Genomic DNA, 10,089 nt, shown 5'->3' on the forward strand with positions numbered 1-10,089 from the left:
AATATTATACTGGAAACTAAGTTGTGATGGTTTTGTTACAGGACGTTGGACAGGCGATATTGGAGAGCTATTCAAGGGTATTAGAAAGTTTAGCTTCAAAGATAATGTCAAGGGTAGAGGACGTTCTTGAAGCTGATCGTCTAGTTCAAAGACAACTGATGGGAGAGACAGAGACAAGATCAGAAAGCGAGGCGGAACTAGAATTCGAAGAAACAGAAAAAGTGGTTGGGTCGGAAACACCAAACTCGAGGAAACTATCAGACTTCATAGGGTGGAGATTATCATCCGATACTAAAAAGCATAGTTCAATGAGTGATATAGAGTTCTTCCACAGAGTTGAGGAAGCAAAGGAGAAGCCAATGATGAAGTCTCCAAGAGCTCTACCTAAGAAATTTTCATATCTAGCAAAGTTAGAGAACATGAGAAGCCCTAGTGACAGACACTGATAGTGAAAATAGAACAGGGCATAGAAGAAAAACAAAGAGAGAGAGAGTGAGAAAGAGAATAGGGGAGGCTATTTTGTGTGAGAGAATGTGTACATATATATAACAAATTGGTTTTAGGATTTGGACCTCTTTGGTTGATCATGTTTGTTTTTGCTTGTTTGATTAATTGCTTCCTGTTGCTTTTTTTTTTTTTCTCTAAAAAAGGAAGTGTGAATCAGTGTGAAACAAACCTATGTATTTGTACTTTTGGTTATTTGGTATTTGTATTGTAACGTTTATAACATTGTTTACTGATGCAATTTTTAAAGCGATTATGTTACCAATACGAATCGAACCGTGCCAATGGCCTATTCCGTAATAATTAATTAATCCAACCAAAAACAAAAAACAAAGCAGAGAGTCTCATCGAGAGAGACCATCGCAGCAATGAAGGAAGACATGGAGAAGATGGTGGCGGTAGGGCTCGTATGGGGAGCCACTAATACTCTGATCCGCCGCGGAGCTCTCGCCTGGGATAAGAGAAAGTCTTCTTCGACAACAGAGTCTTCTTCTTCTTCTTCTACTCTTCAGATCCGCCGCAAAATCATGATCGCTGTCCGCGACTGGATCAATCTCCTCCTCTTCTGGCAATACTCAGTTCCTTTCCTCGTCAACCTCTCCGCCTCCGCTACGTTCTTCGCCCTACTCAGCCACGCTCCTATCTCTCTAGCTGTTCCGGTCACCAACGCCACGACCTTCGCCGCAACCGCCGCTTTTGGGATTCTTTTAGGGGAAGAAACTCAAATCGGACCTGCTTTGTTAGGTACCAGCTTCATTGTTTTTGGAATTTGGCTATGTCTTGTCTGAATTTTGTGATTTTTTTTTGTAAAACCGTGACTCTTGTTTCCGCTACATATCTATTTTTTGTTTGCCTGAGGAATTGGTTCATTCTTTGTTCTAGCAGTAGACGATACTTGTGACTGGCTGTGATTGAAGAATCATTATTATAGGCAAAAGAAAGTAATAATAGTAAAATAATTTTTCTCTAAAATACAAAATTTAGGGGGAGAACCAAGGAAAAAAAAATTACTGAAAGGCTTACAATTACATGAATAGAAAGAAGAAAAAAAAAAAGTGTAAGAAAAATGATTAAGAAAACACAAGAATTGGGATGGATTAATGATGGCATTTACAATATATAGAAGAAAAACAAAAAAACACACTGATCAAGATGTTACGATTTTTTTTTTCTTTTTCATATCAAGATGTTACGGGCATAAGACAAATGGGTAAAAATCATCATTTTTTAGACGACCTGAATCCATTCTCCAGTGCTGGGAACACCCTTGTGGACGGCAAAGAGAAGATAGTAACCGGGAGGAGCGATGTTTCCGTTTGGTGGTGCGACTGCCTGGATATCGTAACCAGCACCAGCAGGTTTGACATCAGCGACACCCAAGATGAGCATCCTCATGTTCATGGAGATACTGTGTGTTGTGAAGGCAGGTGCTAACATGGTAATCTTGAGATTCTCCTTGGTCGCTCCCTTTTGGTTAAGGTCAACCTTCACGTTGAAGAACTGTCCGTATCTGACCTGTTTTGGTGTGCCGGCGGCGAAGATCTTTGGCCTCATGTTGGCTAGAGCCGGGTCGAGGTAAGGTGGGGAGAATTTCTCAACGCGAAGCTCCGTTGGGAACTCAACGTTGTACTTGTAACCGTCGTTAGTGTTGCTTCCACCGACAAGAACCTTACCATCAGGGAGGATGATGGCGGTGGAGTGGTACATACGTGGGATGGTGGACGCCTGGAGCTCCTTGAAACGCTTTGCACGTGGAGCACGGGGCTTGTACAAGATGGGAGAAAAGGCTGGGTCTTTACCGTAGCCCCATCCCGAACAACCACGTTTAGCTCCGTTTACTAGAAGGATGTCTCCGTTTGGGAGGATGACAGTGTCACTCATGACTCGTGGCGTCGGCATCATCTCTGTCTTCCATCGTGGCTTCGCGCTGTTGATCCTTATCCTGGCGCAATCTTGCAACGCAGGATCGAACGTCCTTTTACCAGCCCTGTAATACGAGTCTTGTTTGGTACCACCGCAGACGAGGACCTCGGCAGGGATGACCTTGGGGTTTTTCACGTAAAGCTGGATGGGGAGAAGGGCGGAGGAACCTGATCCGGGGTAGTTACGGGCACCACCTGGGAGCTGAGGGAACTCCTTGATGACTTGGTTTGTTTTGGGGCTTAGAAGAATGGATCGGTTGTTTGCGAAAATGAAGAGGTTGCCGTCGGTGTTGAGCCAAACGAAAGGGTAAAGGTTGTTCTCTTCCGGGTCGTCTGTTTGCTTGAGGAGCAATGAGTCGTAGAGTTTCCTGTTGTTCTGTCCTTCCTCTGGAATGTACTCGTAGTTCAAGGCGTCACGTCCACCGATCACGAAGAACTTGCCGTCAGGGAGAGTGGCTTGGGTTGAGTACCATCTCTTCGCAGCCAATGCCTGAGGGTATTCTTCCCACACGCAGTTATCACAGCTGGCTAGGTACCTTGCGGTGTTGGCTCCTCCATTGTATCCTCCGGTACTCACCAATGTCCCGTTTTTGGTCAAACCTCCGGATGAGCACCATGTATCGGTGGCAAGCTATCATGAAACATGTGAATGCAAAATATCTAATTCAAATCCATATAATATAATTCTATTTAAACAAGATCTTGTCATAGAGTTTGAACATACGGATAGAGGCTTAATGGCGCCGGTGTTGGCATCAATGAGAACCGAATGAGCCCAACAATCGATCCGGTTAGTCTTGGCGTCCACGACATGGCATGGTACACCTGGAGGCAACTTAATCTTTGAAATTCTCCAAATGGTGGCGTCGTAGTACTGGACCTTGTTGATGACTGGCATCAGAATCGCATGCATACCGGACACACCAGAGTTTTGCAAGAAAATCTCCCACTTACCACCCCAGTTTGTCTGAGCTTCCATACTCCCACCACGTCTTCTTCCACCTTTTCCAGCCGCTGCAGGCTGTGGTTTCACAGCCTTCGCCGCCCCATTGCCGTGGTTGAACCCAGGGAGGAAAGGTAGAAACGGTAGAGGGAAGATGGCCTCCGACACAGCTGCGAGCATAAGGACAGATACTGTCCATATGACTCTTGTTGAGGCTCTCATTTTTTTAATTTTTTACTTTTTTTTTTCTTCCCCTGATTTGCTTGGGGAAATGAGGATCCCAGGCTTATTTGGATTATGATATGCCTGAACAATAAGCTTACCGTCTCTACGTATTTTATAGGTTATTTTCACTTACGTTTATTATTAGCTATTGCTATTTTTAAATGTGTGGGTAAGAAGACGTCTCCCCAAAACAACCTGTAGTTGTTTTTGTGATGGAAGAAAATATTGGTGTTTTCATATCTGTCTCTCGTGCTCTTTTTTTACAATGACGTGGTCATGCAGACAATTCCTTAATTTGATGTCATACAGCTAAGGACTATATCCTTACATGACATCCTCGGATGGATCCAAAAGATTTTTAGTAGGTGCATAATACAAACACAACAATATATATCATACACATATTTTCTGAAAAGTAAAAGGGCAACGTGAAAAATGGTTGGCACCATACTCCCAACTAACATAATTAATGAATGCAAACATTTTGATTTGCTAAAATTTATGTTTTTATACTAGCTTTTGTAGACTATTACAATAGGAGATCTATAACGAGATGGGTGCCTTAAAGCAATAATTACTATATGAGCCTCCAAACCAAAGCGTCTTGGAATTTTGCTTTGTGTCTTCTAGCGGAGCAAGTGTTCCGAACCCCCCGATCAATCACTTTGAACAGTTCCTCAAGCGGAGTGCTGAGTAAAAATCCGATCGTGTCTCTCCCGCCATATGGTTTAAACAACTGCTCGAGCTGCTATGAGCCCTTGAAAGGCCATTTGTTTTTCCTGAACAGGTGCTTTGAGCCAAGCAAGGAAGTTTGGTCATGCGTTGGGAATGGATGCAAACATTCCCAGTCGATCCAACTTAACAATAACGATGCATTCAAGCATGAACGTAGACCCCCGCCCTGACGTTAAGATCCTTTTTTTTTCAAAAAAAAGAAGGGAATATCTAGTGTCAATCTTTATGAAATTAACCCATTTTCCAAAACAAAACAAACAAAAAAAAACTTTATGAAACTAAAAGATAAATAAATGCGGTCGCCTGTTGTTGTCTAGGACCGATTTTGATTTATTGAGGACCCTAATAATTTCCATAGTAAATTGTTGTGTAAGAACATTAAATCTGGTCGTACAATGGGTCTCTTGAATTAGTGGAGGAATCACCATACATAGGTCAAAGCCATTGATAGGGTTTTACTAGTCTACGAAAATCATTGTGGTTAACTTTTGCCAATGTAAACACCTTCAATGACAAGAGCACCCAGTTTCTTTACATGCTTCAGGATTGGTTTGGATATCGCCCCCAAATATACTTGGATAATACTTACTAATTAGTTAATCATATACACTGATTTCTTGGTTGATAACTGACAAGCTTCCATGAAACACTTATAGTTTAGGGAGAATAGAGTCGTGGTTTTCATTGCGGTTTTTAAATTACAAGCGCTGTTTTGTGGGATAGAGATAAATATATATTACAAACCATTATTCACTTTGTTCCTTCCTGCCTTCATAGATCTGCCTACAATAATGAATACGAGAACCACTCATCAATAATCAAATCAAACCATCCCAAGCACGAAATTGTTGTTGAAACAGAGTGACAGACCTAATGAAAGCAATCTACATAACATTAAAGTTCCGATAACACCCTAACATCATGGTCTAAGAAAACATTTTAAGGGATCAATGAATGAATACACAGCATCTCTGAAAAATCAACACAAAGGACGTTCAACTTCTCATGACCAACTTAAGCTTTTGTTTGGTATTACAGTTGTCCATGAAAGGCTAAACCTATCAAACGATCAGTCCAAAGTCCAACAGTGAAAGGAAAGAAGCCAAAAGCATAAGAAATCTGACTCAATATACAAAGGTACATGAATCAGAAGAGCAGCTGTAAGGAATCTAATAAAGCTCTTTTAGTAAGACAGTCTAAAAACAAAGACCACACAATGCCTTAAGAGGGACTTACAGGTTACTAACATCCACCGTTGAATTAAAACTGCAAAGCTAGTAACTTGATTAATTACGACTCTTCAGGAGACTCCAGAGATACAAAAACAAGACTGATCTCAACATTATCTATCCACCTCATAAAGTCAAATCCCACATTATTGGCACAAACACAATCGACAAATAGAAACAAAAACCCTAGATAAGAAGGTTCAAACCTTTAAATTGTGAGAAAAACCAGAAATTGTAAGAAAGTTCAAACCTTTAAATAGCAAATTGAAATCAAGAAGAGGATCGTTTGCCTTCACAATCAAGACTGTTATCAAAGTTCTTAGAAGGGTATTTAGCAGTAACCCCAGCGACTTCAAAGACGAGGTTATCCCCAGAAGATCGGATCCCAGAGATAGACCACCACTTGAAAAACGCCCGGACCCGAATCCCTTGGAGCTCCGCGATCTTGCCCTGAGAGATCCGACCCGTTACTTTGTTGGAGTAAGTGGCGATGTAGTTATCAGGAGGGAGCGTGATTTTGCAAGTCCCGTGGAGGAAGAGGGAGAAGTCACCGGAGGTTTGGTTTAGGACGTAATCTTTCACGGATAAAGGGAGTAGCCCAATTGGGAACCCATGATTCGTGAGCTCTGCGTGTGCACGACTCGGTGTCTTCTTCAATTGAGGGTTCGGATCATCTTGTAGGGAGAAGATGGGTGACAGAATCAGGAAAGAGATAAGGAACAAGAGAGATATCTTCATTGTTTTCGTCAAAGAGATAACAAATTCGAGTTTTTCACGTTTTTAGAGGTTTTCAAAGCTTGGATCGGGTCACCCAATCATATACCCGTTTAGGTTAACATAATGTCATCGGTTCTTACCTTAGTCTAGATAGTTACGGTACGGTTGACCAAAATACTTTAAAAATCTTTTATGCTTTTCATGTGGAGGTACAACTTTTTTAAGTCTTTATTAATAATTATCTTCGTCCTTTAAAATTTCAATTTAAGGAAGGAGTATTATCAACTTAACAGTTTGTTTTTTAGGTGGTTTTGATGTTGATTAAGCTTAAATTAACTCAATATACTCCTTTTGTTTCATAAAAGTGTCATTTTGATATATTTCACTCAAATTAAGAAAAGTTAAAGTTATACATGTCTTTCTCATAAGTAGTTAATGATCTAAATTCAATAAAAATAGCTTTGGGTTTAGGGATAAAAAAGAAATCTAGCATTAAAACACTCCTTAGAAATTGTCATTTAATTTCTGTGAAACAAAAAAATATTCAAAATAACATTATTTGTGAAAGATAGTGAACTTTGTATAGTGGTCTTTTGTTTAGTAAGTCAACAAGACTGAAATTTCTCCATTACACATTTCTTTCTCTATCTCTCGGTTACAACTCATAGCCATGAAGCACTTATAATGGTCATATCAAAACCATTTCATGATTTTTAGTCCACTAATTACTCAAGAGGTACGCATATTATACTCCATTGACCCAACAGAAAAAGAAAAGGAAAAAGATAAGCATTTTATTAGAAGCTTCTAATTAGATTCCGCTAGCTAGGACGTCACGGTTCGGGTTTGGCCGTGGAAAGATTAAATCGGCATGCTTGGACTGCATCGTCAATGGATAAGTACACATACTCCTTTCCTATCTTCTCCACAAAATGCGATAGCATCATCTTTTCTAAGACTTCAAATCTTGGGTTTATTAGCACCATCTGCAATAAATTAAGTATATATATAAATTTTCATTTGAGCAAATATTAGAAGGACGCTTCAAAAAAATTGAAAGGTATTATAAACCTTGATGTCTTTTGCTCCAAGGATTCTTTGAACTTCAAGTAGTGTTTCCATCCCTGTCACGTCGATGGTTGAAACTCCTGAAGACAACAATAATAATTAGCAATTAAAAAGATACTTGTTTGCTGATAGACAAGATTAGTGAGATATATAATCTGAAAGTAAATTAAAGTCACCAGAGAGATCAAGGAGAAGAAACTCGACGGCTTCAGGTTCATCACGAATCCACCTCAAAATCCGTTCGCGGATGTAAGTGCTGTTGGCAAAAAAGATAGGAGAACCCAATTGAAGAATGACACAACCAAGCATCTCCTCGGAGGTTGGGTACTGTTCTATGTCTCGAAACATAACCGAGTTCGGTATTCTTCCTAATTTACAAGTCGAGGGCCTTGCAACGTACAACAAGGCTCTTAGGATAGAAAACCCAACGGAGATGATGAGACCGTAGTCCATACTAATGAAGGAAACACCGAAAAAAGCGGACATGCAGACGACAAAATCAAACTTGTCAACCTTGTAGAGATGGTACATCTCCTCGTAGTTGATGAGTCCCAACATGGCTGACATAATGATAGCTGAAAGACCAACCAGTGGTGTGTAACTGAATAGAGGCGCTAGGAAGAGAAGCACAAGCATCATGCAAATGCCCATCACTACATTAGACATTGGTGTCTTTGTCCCAGCGTTGTAGTTAACTGCCGTCTTTGAAAATGGCCCTGAATATATCCGGCCATATTAGTTAAAGATAGATTTAATATTGAGACCTAATATCAAAGATCTTTGGCTCTGGATTTACTTGTTATTTACCTGTTGTCAGATAGCAAGAAGTAAAGGAGCCAACTACGTTCATAAGACCAAATGCTATCATCTCTTTGTTCCCGTCAGTTTGTTCGTTCTTCATTACAGCAAAGCTTCTTCCGATTGCTATCCCTTCCTGAAAATTGTCCATTCGTCTTTTTATTAAATCATACATATTCTATATAGTCAAATATGATGAGCCAAAAAAAATATGGTGGATATAGTTATTTACGGCGAGAGCGATGAGGCCAGTGACGATCCCGGCCTTTAAAACCATCCCTAGATACTTGGATTCAAAGTTCAAATGTTGAATAGAAGGAGGGTTTAGTCCTTTCTTTAAAGGCCCAACCTGTATGCAGAAACATACAAATTAATAGAAACCCTAGTTGCTCAAAGTCTTAAAACATGTTCACACAATTTTAATTAATTATGTTTGGCATGTGAGTATTGAAATTGCTCACAGTTTGGATCCCATGTGCTGTTCCTTTTACCAGAAAAGCAACTACACAACCCACAATGACGACCACCATTGGACCCATTGCTGATACCCAAAACAGCTTTGGGTACCTCTGCTTCTGCAATAGTTACAAATTTTCAATCATATTAATTCTAGTGAAACATTTAATTTGAGAAGAGGCATTTGACTTTTAACATATGTGAAAGGGTGCTTATGTGAAAATAAGGTAACATAGTATCTAAATTATTATTTTCCGAAAAATCAAACTCAAAGTGGTATGTTAAAAGGTGATCAGTAGNAGCCAACTACGTTCATAAGACCAAATGCTATCATCTCTTTGTTCCCGTCAGTTTGTTCGTTCTTCATTACAGCAAAGCTTCTTCCGATTGCTATCCCTTCCTGAAAATTGTCCATTCGTCTTTTTATTAAATCATACATATTCTATATAGTCAAATATGATGAGCCAAAAAAAATATGGTGGATATAGTTATTTACGGCGAGAGCGATGAGGCCAGTGACGATCCCGGCCTTTAAAACCATCCCTAGATACTTGGATTCAAAGTTCAAATGTTGAATAGAAGGAGGGTTTAGTCCTTTCTTTAAAGGCCCAACCTGTATGCAGAAACATACAAATTAATAGAAACCCTAGTTGCTCAAAGTCTTAAAACATGTTCACACAATTTTAATTAATTATGTTTGGCATGTGAGTATTGAAATTGCTCACAGTTTGGATCCCATGTGCTGTTCCTTTTACCAGAAAAGCAACTACACAACCCACAATGACGACCACCATTGGACCCATTGCTGATACCCAAAACAGCTTTGGGTACCTCTGCTTCTGCAATAGTTACAAATTTTCAATCATATTAATTCTAGTGAAACATTTAATTTGAGAAGAGGCATTTGACTTTTAACATATGTGAAAGGGTGCTTATGTGAAAATAAGGTAACATAGTATCTAAATTATTATTTTCCGAAAAATCAAACTCAAAGTGGTATGTTAAAAGGTGATCAGTAGTGATTACAATAATAAATAGAGAAAAGAAAAGTGGAAGATCTTGAAAGGTCCAAATCAAATAGTTTTTTTTACTAAGTGGATAAAAGACTTAAATAAATGAAATAAAGAAAAGAAGAAAAGTTACAATGTATCGAGTGGATTGTAGGAATGCAAGAAAGCAGACCCCAGCCAATGTACTTTGCCACTTCCACTGCACCAAGTAACACCCTCCCAGGGTAACACAATTAGCAATTGGTTTAAATTTCTTGTAATTATATATTTTTAAAGAAAAAGGAAAGAGAGATGACCTCAGCGCGGTTGTCTAAGATTGAGTGGATAACTGACACGACGTCGGTTTTGTGCGTAAAATGAGCTAAACCAAAGACGCCCTTAAGTTGTTGGAGGAGAATGATGATTGCGGTACCGCCCATGAAGCCCGTTATGGTCGAATGTGACAAGAAATCCACCAATATCCCCAACCTACATATATATAT

General features: G+C 39.6%; 5 protein-coding genes across 6 annotated transcripts in view; 1 reads left to right on the forward strand and 4 right to left on the reverse strand.

Annotated features, from left to right (window-relative positions):
* LOC104706288 (aldehyde oxidase GLOX1-like) overlaps positions 1-3,685 on the reverse strand; it is a 9,574-nt gene extending 5,889 nt beyond the window's left edge. The window contains exons 1-2 of one of the 2 annotated variants that reach the window (XM_010422463.2): positions 3,151-3,685; positions 2,015-3,057 (exon numbers count right to left, since the gene is read on the reverse strand). In XM_010422463.2, coding sequence (XP_010420765.1) covers positions 2,015-3,057; positions 3,151-3,591 — 1,484 coding nt within the window. In that variant the 5' untranslated portion in view covers positions 3,592-3,685. Of the gene's footprint in view, positions 1-1,574; positions 3,058-3,150 lie in introns of those variants that run through there. The other variant, XM_010422462.2, reaches the window with a different exon arrangement.
* Positions 752-1,375, forward strand: LOC104706289 (transmembrane protein 234 homolog). The gene has a single exon (XM_010422464.2). The coding sequence runs from the start codon at positions 873-875 to the stop codon at positions 1,290-1,292; it is 420 nt and encodes a 139-aa protein (XP_010420766.1). The 5' UTR covers positions 752-872; the 3' UTR covers positions 1,293-1,375.
* Positions 4,901-6,377, reverse strand: LOC104706292. Its single transcript, XM_010422467.2, has 2 exons — positions 5,809-6,377; positions 4,901-5,112 (listed from the first exon to the last, which is right to left on the reverse strand). Exon 1 carries the CDS (start codon positions 6,294-6,296, stop codon positions 5,829-5,831), a length of 468 nt encoding a protein of 155 aa, XP_010420769.1. The 5' UTR covers positions 6,297-6,377; the 3' UTR covers positions 4,901-5,112; positions 5,809-5,828.
* Positions 6,886-8,738, reverse strand: LOC104706293 (probable sulfate transporter 3.5). Its single transcript, XM_010422468.2, has 6 exons — positions 8,603-8,738; positions 8,374-8,490; positions 8,151-8,277; positions 7,520-8,059; positions 7,347-7,423; positions 6,886-7,261 (listed from the first exon to the last, which is right to left on the reverse strand). The coding sequence occupies exons 1-6, from the start codon at positions 8,678-8,680 to the stop codon at positions 7,109-7,111; spliced, it is 1,092 nt and encodes a 363-aa protein (XP_010420770.1). The 5' UTR covers positions 8,681-8,738; the 3' UTR covers positions 6,886-7,108.
* LOC104709233 (probable sulfate transporter 3.5) overlaps positions 8,890-10,089 on the reverse strand; it is a 9,289-nt gene continuing 8,089 nt past the window's right edge. Inside the window, exons 6-10 of the mRNA XM_010425882.2 lie at positions 9,904-10,075; positions 9,741-9,806; positions 9,323-9,436; positions 9,094-9,210; positions 8,890-8,997 (exon numbers count right to left, since the gene is read on the reverse strand). Coding sequence (XP_010424184.1) covers positions 8,890-8,997; positions 9,094-9,210; positions 9,323-9,436; positions 9,741-9,806; positions 9,904-10,075 — 577 coding nt within the window. The remainder of the gene's footprint in view (positions 8,998-9,093; positions 9,211-9,322; positions 9,437-9,740; positions 9,807-9,903; positions 10,076-10,089) is intronic.

The sequence above is a fragment of the Camelina sativa genome, chromosome 8 (genome assembly GCF_000633955.1).
Source record: "Camelina sativa cultivar DH55 chromosome 8, Cs, whole genome shotgun sequence".
Taxonomy (NCBI): domain Eukaryota; kingdom Viridiplantae; phylum Streptophyta; class Magnoliopsida; order Brassicales; family Brassicaceae; genus Camelina; species Camelina sativa.

What these genes read in the sequence shown, in the direction of transcription:
- LOC104706289 (XM_010422464.2), top strand. Translation starts at nt 873, where the DNA reads ATGAAGGAAGACATGGAGAAGATGGTGGCGGTAGGGCTCGTATGGGGA.
- LOC104706292 (XM_010422467.2), bottom strand. Translation starts at nt 6,296, where the DNA reads ATGAAGATATCTCTCTTGTTCCTTATCTCTTTCCTGATTCTGTCACCC.
- LOC104706293 (XM_010422468.2), bottom strand. Translation starts at nt 8,680, where the DNA reads ATGGGTCCAATGGTGGTCGTCATTGTGGGTTGTGTAGTTGCTTTTCTG. An exon ending in TTCTTGCTATCTGACAACAG is followed by an intron (nt 8,060 to 8,150) that starts GTAAATAACAAG and finishes GGATATATTCAG; the next exon opens with GGCCATTTTCAAAGACGGCA. An exon ending in TTGGAGCAAAAGACATCAAG is followed by an intron (nt 7,262 to 7,346) that starts GTTTATAATACC and finishes AATTTATTGCAG; the next exon opens with ATGGTGCTAATAAACCCAAG.